This window comes from Hippopotamus amphibius, unplaced genomic scaffold (genome assembly GCF_030028045.1).
Source record: "Hippopotamus amphibius kiboko isolate mHipAmp2 unplaced genomic scaffold, mHipAmp2.hap2 H_1, whole genome shotgun sequence".
Lineage (NCBI taxonomy): Eukaryota > Metazoa > Chordata > Mammalia > Artiodactyla > Hippopotamidae > Hippopotamus > Hippopotamus amphibius.
Genome location: NW_026648280.1, coordinates 2,836,675 through 2,850,802, shown reverse-complemented (window position 1 = coordinate 2,850,802; position 14,128 = coordinate 2,836,675). Strand labels below are relative to the sequence as shown.

General features: G+C 59.4%; 1 protein-coding gene across 1 annotated transcript; it reads left to right on the top strand.

Moving 5' to 3' along the window:
- Positions 1-1,809: 1,809 nt before the first annotated feature.
- On the top strand, positions 1,810-13,486 carry SLC27A5 (solute carrier family 27 member 5). The gene is made up of 10 exons (XM_057719468.1): positions 1,810-2,506; positions 2,885-3,094; positions 3,503-3,661; positions 6,215-6,339; positions 7,179-7,373; positions 7,457-7,547; positions 8,138-8,336; positions 8,632-8,729; positions 8,859-8,989; positions 9,071-13,486. Exons 1-10 carry the CDS (start codon positions 1,819-1,821, stop codon positions 9,245-9,247), a joined length of 2,073 nt encoding a protein of 690 aa, XP_057575451.1. The 5' UTR covers positions 1,810-1,818; the 3' UTR covers positions 9,248-13,486.
- Positions 13,487-14,128: the final 642 nt, after the last annotated feature.

Genomic DNA, 14,128 nt, shown 5'->3' with positions numbered 1-14,128 from the left:
ACCACGTTCCCCCCACCAGCCCACGCCTTCTCCTGCGAGCAGGCCCTCCTCCTGCTTCCACCCTTTCCTCCAGCCCAGGCCGCCTTATTCCTCTCCTCCTAGTACTCGGCCCTCCAGGTGGTGGCTGGCTGGGGATGGGCAGGCACCCGACCACCTCCGAGAACTGGATCATCTGCAGCCTGAACTAGGGCTCAACCGTGGCGCCTGACCTCGGATTCATGGCTCCGAAGCCGGTTCACACCCCTCCCCTCCCGTGAGTGGGGTCGGGTCTGCCCTTTGTCCCCCGTGTCAGGCCGGGCGAGGTCCCTGGCTCCCGGACCCGAGCTACCCCTCCCTCATCTGGCGCCTACGGCTTCGCAGGTGGCCCCATCGTGGGCTGAGGCCTGGTCTTGAGACCCCTGCTCTGTAATAAAGGACTGTGGGCCAGGGGCCCAAACCCGGAAGCGTGAGCTCCGGGGCCCGTGCGATCCTCGCCCTCACAGACCGTCTGTGGGTGTTGGGGCTCAGTGCCCCTGTCCGTGGGCAGCGCCCCCGCTGCTCCCTGGGCTGCGACAGGATGATCCGCTTTGCCAGCTTGTGCCTCTGTGGGTGGGAGTGGGGTGCACATATAACTGGCACTTGACTCTCCTAGAGCCCTCGGCCCTGTGGGGAGGGGTGCAGGCCAGCCCCATCTGAGGGGAGTGTTGGAGAGGGTGGCCTCACGTGGGAAGTTTGCAGCCACAGTCCCAGCGGCTGCTGCCCAAGGTGCAGGTTTCCAGGCCCCTCCCCCCAGAGCTTCCAGCCAGACTCTCCGGCCTTCAGACTTCCCCTCCCCTGTCCCGGTGGACATGATGGTTGAGCAGGTCACTTGCAGGGGGCCAGGGGTTTTGGGGACGAGGCTGCCCCTGGGGGGGTCGGAGCCCCAGGACAGCTGTCCTGGCAGGCGAGGTCAGGCGGGCCGGGTCGTGCTGGGGAGGGGGCGGGGGAGGACGTGGCTGTGGGGACCCATGGGCTGCCCACTGGGGGCTGAAGATGGCCAGCCTCTGCGAGTCCGAGGCTCCTCTTCGCCTGCCTCCGTCACATGCTTGGCACATGGCCTGGGCACTGTGTGCAGAGTATTTGGAGCCGGTGAGGGGATGTGGCCTGTAGGGTGCTCCAGGGGCCCGACGTGTCGTGATCCTAGGCCCGTGGCAACGTTTCTCTGCACGGGCCCCCACAACCACCTCCTGGAGGAGAGGGCTGAGGCCTTCTGGGTCCAGCCGTGCGTAGACTGCCAGAGCTCAGCCTCCCGAACCCCGGGCGTGGTGCCTGTGGACGCCAGGGGTACGGCAGAGTCAGCGTGGGGCACACGGGTCGGGGGGTCCCAGCTGGGTTTGAGTTCAGGCACTGTGGCGGTCAAGGGCTTACTGAGCACCTGCTGTGTACCTGGTGAGAGTCTGGGGGCTCATCCCGGCCAGGCCCCATCTCGCAGGTTCAGATTAAGGAGGTGCCCCAGGAGAGCTTCCTGGTGGGGTTTGCAGATGGGTAGGCAGTGCTCGCCGCCAGAGCTGCCTTGCTATCCTGCTGAATTTGCATTTGGTGCGGCTGGAAGTTCCGTTTCCTCAGAGATGGATTTCTGCCTGTTTCCCAAGTGCCTGGCGCACCGCGGCTGGGACAGAGGCAGAGGACCAGGCAGAACGAAACAGACAGACAGGGTTAAGAAGGGCTGGACGCGTGGTCCTGGAGCCGCCCCACAGTCCACAGTGCCTGGGTCCCCGCCAGGGGGTGGGGCTTGACGAGTCTTCAGCCCCCGCAGAGGTGGGCACTGCTGGACATTTCCCCGAGAGAGGAGCAGGTGACATGGGCATCTGGGGGCGACTGGCCTTCTTGCTGTTGTTGCTGTTGCTGCTGCGAGGCCTGGGGCAGCCCACGTGGCCGGCAGCAGCGGCCCTGGCCCTGTGCTGGCTCCTGGGAGGCCGCGCCTGCGGGGCGCTGCTGGGCCTGGCCGCGCTGTCTTGGCCCTGGCTGGGCCCCTGGATGCCTCACTGGCTGAGTCTGGCGGCCGCGGCCCTCACGCTGGCTCTTCTGCCCGCGCAGCCGCCCCCAGGGCTGCGATGGCTGCCTGCTGACCTGGCCTACACCTTCAGGGCCCTCCGCCTGGGCCTGAACATCTGGGTGCGCTTGAGCCGCCGGCCGCCCGACACCTTCATAGACTCCTTCGAGCGGCGGGTGCGCGCGCAGCCAGGGCGCGCGATCTTGGTGTGGACGGGGCCCGGGAGCCGGTCGGTCACCTTCGGGGAGCTGGACGCCAGGGCCTGCCGGGCAGCGTGGGTCATGAAGGCCGAGCTGGGCGGCGCCTCGGGCCTCCGCACTCGGGAGCCCACCGCCCTCCTGGTGCTGCCCTCGCAGACCATCCCGGCCCTGGGCTTGTGGCTGGGGCTGGCCAAGCTGGGCTGCCCGGTGGCCTGGATCAATCCGCACGGCCGCGGGGCGCCCCTGGTGCACTCGGTGCTGAGCTCTGGGGCTCGGGTGCTGGTGGTGGACCCAGGTGAGGACCTCGGAGGCCCGCGGAGGTTGGAGGGGGCGGGAGGCGGAGGGGAGGACTGCTGTTCAGAGGGTCCTGGTGGGGCCTGGGCAGGAGCCCCGTGCACCCCACCCGCCCCTGGCCGTTAGGGCCAAAACTTAGTTGCTGGAAAGTAATTCTGAGGGCCCCAGAGTTTTGTTTCGTTTTCTCTTCACCATGGCTATTTTCCAATGTGTTTTGCCCCCAAATACTAATGACGGGGTTCTTCAGCGATAAGGCAGATGCTCTTCTCTTCTGGCTGCTTCCTCCATGGCTGGCAGTGGGCTCCTCTCCCACATCTTGGTTCCCCCCCACCACAAAGGTGGGCCTCCCCTAAATTCCTCCTCTGACCCAACCCCACAGACCTGCGGGAGAACCTGGAGGAGGTCCTTCCCAAGCTGCAGGCAGAGAACGTCCACTGCTTCTACCTCAGCCGCTCCTCCCCCACGCCGGGCGTGGGGGCTCTGGGGGCTGCCCTCGATGCTGCCCCCTCAGACCCCGTGCCCGCTGACCTGCGTGCTGAGATCAAGCTGCGAAGCCCAGCTCTGTTCATCTACACCTCGGGGACCACCGGTGAGGGTGCCCAGCAACCCCAGCCCCAGCCCTCACCCTCTGAACGCTCCAGGTGACTTGACCCCAAGCCTGACCTGGGCCTCAGACTTGAGCTGCGCAACCCACCCTGCCCTTTGACTGTGCCACCTGGCTGGAACTCTGACCCGCAGTGTTATCTGAACGGTCAGCACCAGAACCCTGCCTCTGCCCAGTAAACAGCCACAGAAACCCTGAACTTTGGAGTTCAGCCTCTGAGCCCCCATCCAGCTTGCCCTCCCCAGAGTCACCAACAGGTCCCACACTTGACCACCTTTCGAGAGCCTCAAACCCCTGACTCTACAGACCTGACCCTGGAGACCCACTCCTGGGTGCGGGTCCCCCTCGCGCCATCCGTGCACCCACCCCCTCTTTCCATCCCCTCATCCCCAGGGCTGCCGAAGCCAGCCATCCTCACGTATGAGCGGGTGCTGCAGATAAGTGGGATGCTGACCCTGTGTGGGGTCACAGCGGACGACGTGGTCTACACAGTCTTGCCTCTGTACCACACGATGGGGCTTGTCCTTGGGGTCCTCAGCTGCCTGGAGCTTGGTAAGCCCTTCTTTGAGGAACCCCCCTCCTCAATCCGCAGGACTGCCAGACGGGATGTCAGGGTGACAAGGCCCCACAGGTTACCCAGCACCCCAGGTTCTTACCTTTGACAAGGACAGCGAGCCCCAGGGCTACCTGGACAGAGGGCTGGACACCCAGATAGTCCTTAATGGCTGCGCTGTGGTCAGGAGGTGCCAGGAGAGGCTATGAGTGTCGGTCACTCATCGGTCATTGTCCCACGCGGAGCCAGTGGGGGAACTCTCACCAAACATCCCACGGCGCTGTCTCCCTAGACACCTGACCGTGAATTCAGTCAACAGACAGCTCGGGTCTTTTTTTCTCTGAAATTTTAACATGGAAAATATTGAAATATAAAAACGTCTACACTTTTCTACACGAGTTGTCGCGTGCTCGCCACCCAGCTTCCGCCACCATCCGCATGCTGCTGCTCTGTTTTGCTTATTGCCTCCCCTTCCCCCACTTGTCTTTTTACACTCATGTTTTATGTAAAACATTTAAAATCGTGGACCATTTCAAACATACACAAAAGCAGAGCAGATCGTTTGATGATGCCTCCCACATCCTCACCCAGACACAACAATTTTTTGAGTAAATTTATTTATGTATTGATCTATTTGTTGGCTGTATTGAGCCTTCATTGCTGCACGTGGGCCTTTTCTGGTTGCAGAAAGTCGGGACTACACTTCATTACGGTACGTGGGCTTCTCAGTGCGCTGGCTTCTCTTGTGGTGGGGCATGGGCTCTAGGCATGAGGGCTTCAGTAATTGTGCCAGGCAGGCTCAGCAGTTGTGGCTCGCAGGCTCTAGAGTGTAGCCTCAGTAGTTGTGGTGCACGGGCCTCGTTGCTCCGAGGCGTGTGGGATCTTCCCAGACCAGGAATGGAGCCCAAGTGCCCTGCGTGGGCCGGCGGATTCTTAAAGACTGTGCCACCAGGGAAGTCCCACAATTGTTAATATGGTGCCAATTTTATTTCATATGTACTCCTTCCTTCTTTCTGTATTATTTTGGAGCACATCTAGACACGATCTTTCTGTTTGTAAATATTGCAGTATGTACCTCTAACATGTAAGGACTTATAAAACTGTAACCAGAGTGATCATCACACCTGAAAAAATTAACAGTAACTCTTTCATACTATGTGATGCACACTTCCTGTTGAAATGTCCCCAATCGTCTATCTTTCTATAGTTAAACTGTTTTAAACTGTTCTCATTGTACTTGCTTCTTTGGTCTCTGCTCCTCTCCCTCCCACACTTCCTATTTATTAGACTAGATGTTCCCTCTAGAGATGTTTTTGGATTCAGTTCAATTATTCTTGGCAAGAACCCTTGTGGGGTTCATTATGCTTCCTAACTTGTCATATTAGAGGCTGCTCAAAGCTGGGGTCCTACTTTAGGCCAAGAAGAATTGGGGGGAACTTTCCTGGTGGCACGGTGGTTGAAAGTCCGCTTTCCAATGCAGGGGACATGGGTTTGGGCCAGGAAGATCCCACGTGCTGCAGAGCAATTAGGTCTGTATGCCACGACTACTGAGCCTGTGCTCTAGAGCCTGCGAGCCACAAATACTGAGCCCATGTGCCGCAACTACTGAAGCCTATGCACCTGGAGCCCGTGCTCCACGACGGGAGAAGCACCACAACAGGGGGTGGCCCCCGCTTGCCAAAACTAGAGGAAGCCCGAGAGCAGCAATGAAGACCCAACGCAGCCAAAAATAAGTAAATAAGTAAATAAATAATAAATCTTAAAAAAAGAAGAAGAATTGGGAAGCTTTTATTGGAAAAATCCTTATCAATCTCTCCCCTGGTTTTAGCAGCTCTTGAAGACCTTTCCAGAATCCAGGCATTTCACTAGGGTTTGCTTACAAAGCTGTCATTTTCAAGGAGCCAGCATCCATTTTCACAGAGAGGGCATTCCATTTCACTTCTGTCAAGATACAGCCTCGAAGAAGACATACACTTGCTACCTCACCAAGCACATGAGCCATCGTCTCTCTGGGTGCAGGGATGATGATATTTAGCTGGCGGGGTCTTGCTGAGGATTAGGGTTGAGGTGGGGAGAGTGCCATCCGCAGAGCCAGCTGCAGAGGAGGGGATCAGGAAAGGAGGCAGCACTTTCCTGGAGTGAGTGTAGTGGCCTCTAACATGTATTAATCCATGCGTCCCTCCTTCAGAACACCCATATATCCATCCATCCTTCCACCCACCTTTCCATCCTCCTACCCAGTCATCCACCCACCCATTTGCTCAGCTAGACATTCCGAAGACATCTATCACAATCAAGAGTGATTCCTACTCACAGCCCTTATTTAAAGTGCTCCCATTGTAGCAGGCACCGAGCTTTCCACACATTCTGGAGACAAGATTCAAACTCAGGTTTGGCTGTGCTCTTCTCATGGGAAGTTCTGGCTGGGCCAGCAACACAGAGATGAGTCTGATGTCATCTTGGGCTTCAGGGGCCGCAGACAGGTGATCAAAGCAGCGTCTCACAGTGGCCTGGAAGCATGACCTGAACACCTTTCCTCTCCACCCTCCCAGGAGTGACCTGTGTCCTAGCCCCCAAGTTCTCTGCCTCCTGCTTCTGGGACGACTGTCGGCAGCACGGTGTGACTGTGATCCAGTACGTCGGCGAGGTCCTGCGGTACCTGTGCAACACCCCCCAGGTGAGGTGCTAAGATTAGGGCCCCAAGGTGAAGTCATCCCAGGTAAATGTCTCAGGTAGATTCAGTCCAGAACTCAAGCAAGGTCACGCAGGTATCAATAAAACACCCCAGGCAAGAGGCACGGACAGTGAGTCCACATAAGGGTTCCAGTCTTGGCTCCTTTGATGATCAGCTGTGCTATCTTGAGCAGGTGACGTCACCTCTCTCAGCCTCAGTGTCCTCTTTTGGAAAACAGGAATAAAACCTCAAGGGGGTATTGTGAGAATTAAACCTGTAAAGTGCCTAGAGCAGGGTGTGGCTCCGGTGGACTCTAGATGTGAGCTAGCCTCACCCTTATGGATCAATGGTGTGTGGACCCCAGGGAACGGTCTCTAAGCAAGGTCCCCAGGTATCCCTCCAAATAACGTCTCCTGGTGACTACCCCAAGTAAGGCCCCCAGATAACTCCCCAAGATGAAGCTTCAAGTCACTCCCCAGGTTACCTTCAGGTAAAGGCTTCCAAGTAACCCCTCCTGGTAAGGCCTCCAGTTAACCCCCTCCCCAGGCAGAAGCTTCAGGTAACTACCCTTATATAAGTCCCCAGATGAGGCCTCCAGTCACCCCTACGTATCCCTCCAGGTAAGGCTCCCAGGTAACCTCTGCAGGTAACCCCTGCAAGTAACTCTCTAGGTACAGACTCCAGGTAACTCAAGTAAGAACTCAGGTAGATCCTCTAGGTACAGGCCCCCATCACTTCCCGGGTAGCTCCTTAGGTAAGGACCCAAGACAGCCCCCCAGGGAAGGGTTCCTGCGCACACCCAAGGGCACCTCCTCCTCATGCTTCTTGGGACATCCCTGCAGCGGCCGGAGGATCAGACACATAACGTCCGTCTGGCGATTGGCAGTGGACTCCGGGCGGAAGTGTGGGAGACCTTCCAGCAGCGCTTCGGCCCCATTCGCATCTGGGAAGTCTATGGCTCCACGGAAGGCAACGCTGGCTTTGTCAACTACCCAGGGCGCTGTGGGGCCCAGGGCAAGATAAGCTGGTTCCTTCGAGTGAGTGTGTTGGACGTGACCGTGGCCCCGACGGAGGCTGAGCCCACGGGACACCTGCCGACACCTCCCCACCCTCCACCCAGGTGCTGTCCCCCTTTGAGCTTGTGCGGTACAGCGTGGAGACAGAGGAGCCCGTGAGGGACAGCAGGGGCCTCTGCATCCCTGTGGAGCCAGGTCTGGGGGCTGGGGAGCCTTCCCTGGGTGTGCGAAGGGTGCAGACCCTCCGTCTGCCCCGTGGCCGGAACAAGCCCCCCGAAGCCTTGAGGCGGATGCCCAGCGGTGGTGTCTGCAGTCCTCACCCGGACCCTGAGTCCCGGGCCCGGGGCCCTGTCCCTCCCCGTGCGTCAGCTCTGCTCAGCTCCTCTGCCTCAGCCTGCGGCTCTGCTGGCTCTCAGGGTGTCCATGTGAGCTGTTCTCTTGAGCTTTCTTTTTAAGTCACATCCTCCCAGGCGTCCATCTCTTGTCCTGAACCTTCTCCTAGGTCTTCTCACCTGGGGCCTTGCAAGGTCGGGCAGAGTCTCCCTTTGGCACCACCATGTGTCTCTCTCCCTTGTCCATCCTTGCGAGCCTCCTTCTACCTGGAGCGGACTCCCTGACGCTGCCTTCTCTCTCCTGCCTCTCATTTTCTGTCTCTGTCTCTGGGTCTCTGGATCGGTTTCTGGGGCTCTCTCCGTCGCCTCCCCGGCAGGGTCCTGGCCGCGGCCTGGCGGGCTCCTGACGCGCTCGTCCGCCGCTGAAGCCGGGCCCGCGCTCCGCCCCCGCAGGGCAGGCAGGGCTCCTGCTCACCCAGGTGCTGCGGCACCAGCCCTTCCTGGGCTACCGCGGGCCCCGGGAGCACACAGAGCGGAAGCTGGTGCAGAACGTGCGGCGCCCGAACGACGTTTACTACAACACCGGGGACGTGCTGGCCATGGACGAAGAAGGCTTCCTCTACTTCCGCGACCGCCTCGGGGACACCTTCCGGTCCCGTGGGGTTTCTCAGGCGGGACTTGTGGATTTCGGCCCGCGGAGTGGAGCGGGGGGGGGGGGGTGTCTGGACTTGGTGGATGGGAGGCGGGGCCTCTCCTATCCAGGGGCGGGGCTTGTGGATTCCGGGGGGCGGAGCCTGGCTGATTGGATGCAGGGCCTCTCCTTTCCGGGGGCGGGGCTGGTGGCTTCGGAGGGGACGGGGCCTGGGGGCCAGGAGGCGGGGCTTGGCCAGGGGCGGGGCCTCCTTTCCCGGGGGGCCCGGGTCCCAGCCACCCCTCCGACCCCGCAGGTGGAAGGGTGAGAACGTGTCCACGCGGGAGGTGGAGGGCGTGCTGTCTCTCGTGGACTTCCTGCAGGAGGTGAACGTCTATGGCGTAGCAGTGCCAGGTACGGAGGGGTCACCTTACTCTAACCCTCCAGCTGCGTGTGGGAGGTGCGGGAGCTTTGTTGGCGGGCGGGGGCTGCTGAGGCCCAGGGAGGAGGGCCAGCCACGGGCTGCATGCGTGTGCTCCACAGGGTGTGAGGGCAAGGTGGGCATGGCCGCCGTGCGGCTGGCCCCTGGTCAGGCCTTCGACGGGCAGAGGCTGTACCAGTACGTGCACACCTGGCTGCCTGCCTACGCTGCCCCTCATTTCATTCGTGTCCAGGTGAGCTCAGCGTGGCTGGCGCAGGTGGGTGGGCGGTCTTGGCGGGGCCGTCACCGTCAGTGACAGCCGCTGCCCCTGCAGGACGCCTTGGAGACCACGAGCACGTTCAAACTGGTGAAGTCCCGGTTGGTGCGCGAGGGCTTCGACGTGGGCATGGTCGCCGACCCCCTGTTCGTGCTGGACAACCAGGCCCGCGCCTTCCGGCCCATGACGCCAGACATATACCGGGCGGTGTGTGAGGGAGCCTGGAGGCTCTGACGGCCAGGGCGGCCCGCGGGGCACCTGAAGGCGCTGGTCACCCCCGATGCTTGTTCTGTCACCACAGCTCGGACCTGCACGGGGCTGTCAGGGATCCCAGCCTGGCCTTCTCCCCAGGTGCACAGTGCAGGTGACCCTGACCCCACAGCAGAGGGACAATAAACTTGGCTGTGTACACAGATGTCTGCGTGGGTGGGGAGCAAGCAGGGAGAACAGGGCCCCGTGCCCTCCAGACACCTTACTTCAGAGTCCCCCCCTCGAGGAGTGGCCCTGTCTGGGCAAGGCCAGGGGTGTGGGAGGAGCCAGCAGCCCCGCAGCCACTCCAGGTAGAGAGATGATTCTATCTGTGGGCCATGTGTGGCCTCTGATGGGGCTGGGGCTGGGCCGGGCCAGCGCATGTGGACGTGGTCTGGAGGATGTGGGGGGACGTGCCGTGATGGGCCATCTGACAAGGGCCAGAGGGCGTTCGACTGAGGCAGGAAGGGTGTGACTGGGGGGAGGAGTGTGTCTGGCGGAGTGCATGTGCAAAGGCCCTGGGGCAAGTTTTTCTGTGGGGAGCAGATGCAGAGACTTCTGGAGCATGGAGTACGCAGTGTCTTCGGGGGCATTGTGGGAGCAGCAGGCAGGGTGATGCTAGCAGGAGCAGTTTTGGCTGGGTGACGTCCCCGAGGCAGTATCGTGGCCCCACGGGTCCCTGGGCGTTTTAGGGTGGGTTCGTGTGAGAATCTTCTCCTCCGTGGTGGCGGCCAGTGCTGTGTGCATCCTGAGCACAGCAGACCAGGCGTGGCGGGCCGTGCCTGTGCTTATCTTCCAGGATGTGGCTGTTCCTGTTGCCACTGACTGTTTCTCTGCCTTTTGGGGCCAAGCAAGCCCTGTGTGTCCCCCATGGAACCACAGCCCTTTCTTGGCACTGGTGCACACAGCTGGACTCGATCCAGGCCCACTGTGGTCCAGCCCACCTCCCTGCACACACTAGGTTGTCAGGTGCGTGCACACACCTGTTCCCTCCAGGAGAGCCCGGGCTAACAAGGGAGTGGGAGCTGTGTGCTCACGGCAGCAGAGCCCCAGGCTGGCTACCTCTGCTCTGGCCCAGGTCTGCTTCCTCCTGGAGCACACAGTAGGTCCAATATTGTTAGACAGCTGGCGCATAGCAGCAGAGGCTGGGCTGATGCACCTTGAGGCCCAGTCTGCTGCCCCGTTACCTTAAGGCCCTGGTACCCTCTGGGACCAGAAACCAGCCCGAAGGGAGCTTGGAGTATATGGATGAAGTGGTAGAGACTGGCGCTGGCCACCCCACTGTGAGCAGATGCTCCGGCCATGTCTTGTGACCATCCCTTAAGACCTGCTGGGCCTGCTCTCCAGGCTTCCCTGGGCTCCTGTGCCGAGCTGCCTGTCGCCTGTGCCAGCCTGAGCCGATGTCCACTTCTCTTGCGTGTACCATGCTGCGAGGGGGGTTAAGCTGTGGCCATCCCCCCGATGAGGAATGCTGCAATCCTGCGCCAAATTCAAGGGGTCCTGACTGGTGAGGCTGTGTCACTGCATTTCCACTTGACAGAAGAGGCTAGCATCTGGGATGTAGGCCAAAGAGACACCCTCAGGCAACAGAGAGCCAGGGCTGGGATGCCTGGAGAGCTGCGCAGGGGGGCGTGTGCTGGACGCGAACCTGGGTCTGTGGATCCCAGAGCTTGCCGTGTGGATTGAGAGCTGGCCACTCACAGGCTGGGCAGCAGGGCAATGCCTAGACCGCTCGCCTCCCGGGAATTGGCTTCCTTCACTGTGAAATGGGACGGGTGAGCATGTCCACCTCAACATATGTTTGTGGGGTTAAAAGAAGATTGACGTGCAGGGAACGTCCCCCACAAGGGCTGCTGTTGTCTCTGATATCGGCATCCTGTCTTGGCTGTCGCCGTGGGCCTGTGTCTTCGTCAGCAGTGTCGCTGGGAGGGGCCACGGTCAGCAACAACAGGAGTGAATTGCACCTAAGAGCCCTCGAGGGTGCCCTTGGAAGCAGGCCAGTGCGGGTACATCTCACTCAACAGTCTGTCTCACCCTCATCCCATCTCCCTGGGTGGTGGTAGCACTGTTCCCACTTTATGGTCAAGGATACCCCGGCTGAGAGGGTGCTTCGGCTGTGAGTTATTTAGTCAGCCCGATCAGCGCAGGTATCATAGCATGGACGTTATAAAAAGATCTCACTATGGGGACTTCCGTGGTGGCACAGTGGTTAAGAACCTGCCTGCCAATGCAGGGGACACGGGTTCAAGCCGTGGTCCGGGAAGATCCCACGTGCCGCAGAGCAACGAAGCCTGAGCGCCACAACTAGGGAAAGCCCACGTTCAGCAGCGAAGACCCAGCTTAGCCTTCCACCCGGCCACCCCAAAATTCCACTGGTTAGGGAGAGACGCGAAAGGTGGTATCCCCGCAGGGAGGCTGCTGGTGCGGGGTCCCCGCGGTGTGTGGTAGATGCCCTTGTAGGACACCGGCGGGTCCCACGAGCGACAGCCCAGTTGGCCCAGAGAATGAATCACTCCCGAGGCTTCCCTGGTGGTCCAGTGGTTAAGACTTCCCCTTTCAATGCAGGGGGTGTAGGTTCGATTCCCTGGTCGAGGAGCTAAGATCCCACATGGCTCGTGGCCAAAAAACCAAAACATAAAACAGAAGCAATATTGTAACAAATTCAATAAACACTTTAAAAATGGTCCCAAAAAAACTTCAAAAAAACAAAAAAAGAATCACGCCCGCCACATAGCATGCAGTCAGGTTACATATAAAAGGAGCTTTATTACGAGGGGTTGGCTCACCGGATTGTGGTGTCTGAGAAGGCCCACGCTCAGCTGTCTGTGGGCTGGGGGCCCAGGAGAGCCTGCGGTTCGATTCAGTCCACGTCTGAAGGCCTGAGAACCAGGGGAGCTGTTTGTGTAAACCCAGCCCAGGGGCAGAAGATGAGATGTCCCATCACAGCGATAATCACGTCGTTGCCTTCCCTTATAGAAAGCCCAGCCGTAACCACGTAGTTTGCTACTGCTTCTTTCTGAACGTGTCTATAAGCACACTGCTTTCTTCCCCGTCTCCCCTATCTGTTAAGCGTCCTTTGTGGAGTGCCTCCGTGCGGCCACGTGAGGCTAGAGGCTGCTCCTCTGCGCGGCTGTCCGTATTACGCCGTAGGTCGTGCCTTTTCTCATAGGCTGGTGGAAATTCCTGTTTATTCCGGATGCTGGTCGCTGGGCACATCTTCCCCCTCTTTGTAGCGAGCCTGTCTGCTGTGTTTACGATGTCTGACGATGACACTGCGTTGTGTCCTGTGTTCCCGTTCTGCGTAGTGTTTAGCTTGTCGGGGAAAACTCTTTTGTGCCTCAAGATCTTGAAGGTGGTCACCTGCGTTGGCACGTAACTACCTTCCTTGCTTTGCCTTTCACACTAGACCTTCATGTTACGGCAGGAGGTCGAGATCATATGTCTCCATGTGGATACCCCTTTTATGGAAAGGCCCCTCCTTCCTCAAGCTCTGCAGGGTTGCCCTGGCTTAGGTCAGCCGTCCACTTGTGAGAGTGTCTGAAGCTGGGCTCCCTCTTCTGTCCGTCGTGTTGGTATCGTCATCTCTCCCAGGTCTGATGAATGCCTCTTACTGACAAGGGAGACGTTTTGTGCCTTGTGGGTATAGAAACCCACCGCTTTCCTGGTCTGCCAACCAAGAGGTGGCCGAGCAGCTGGCTATGCAGGTCGGGGGGCTTTGTGGGCTCCTCGGTGGGCCCGAGGTGGAGGACAGAAGCGCCACGCTGACCTGGCCGCCCGTCTCAGCCTGCTGGCCGCCTTGGGCCCTCACCCAGGCTCCAGGCTCACAGCACCGCCACATGCCACTGGGCCTTTGCATATGCTGTTCTCTCCACTTGCCAGCCACACCACCATCCCTGGTGACCTCCTGAGAAGAGTGCTTTTGTCCTGAGGCCTTGGGCTGTATCAGCTTGGCCTCTTGGGCCTGGGAGCTGGAGTCTGTGTAGCTAAGGTCAGTTATGTGGGGCTCCATGCCTGCAGGACCGAGTCCCAGTAGCACCTGGAAACAAGCTCAGGTGAGCTTCCCTGCACAGCAGCACTTTGCAGTCTTCCCACATCAGGGCTGGGAGGATTCAGCGCTTTTTGTGAGATTCCACTGGGAGGGGACACCTGGCAGCTTGCCCCATACACCTTGCCCTTTGCTGATTTTATATATACATTGTATTGGTAATAAATGGTGTCACCGAGTCCCAGAGCTTTTCCGAGTCCTGTGACTCCTTCCAGCAAACTGAGGATGGCCTTGGAGGCCCTGGCACCCTGGGGAAGCTGCTGGCCTGCGGTCTCCCTGTCCTCAGCATCCACTCCCCATATGGTACCACTGTCCCTGCTGCTGAGAGCCTGTGCTGCTACCCACTTGGAGAACCGGGCCGTGTATCTTCCACATTACCGCGAGGAAAACCCAAACGCAGAACGGGAAGCACAGAACACAACGCAGGTCACAAAATAGAAAGTAGCGCAGGCTGCCTCACGGCCAGAAAGCAAGCTCACCCTCCGGCCACAGTGAGACGCGCTGGCTGGAGGGCTAGCTGCCCCTTCAGGCACTTGGGAGAGAGTAGAACACTGCCTGCCAACTAGGACACATACTCAGTCCAAAACCACACCCGGATCCTGGAGAGAGATGTTAAAGTGTGGCACAGTGTGTGTCAGAATTGAGGAACTGGGGTAGAATGAGATGCCCAAACTGAGACAGTGTAAGTCTGGTCTACTGACTGTACATAAAGGTAGAGAGGGCAGGCTCACCCATTACAAGAGCAAACACTGTTCAACAGAGACAGAGCGAGTGCAGGAAATACATCTGAAGAAAGAGACGGAGGCTCCGGAGCTTGAAGT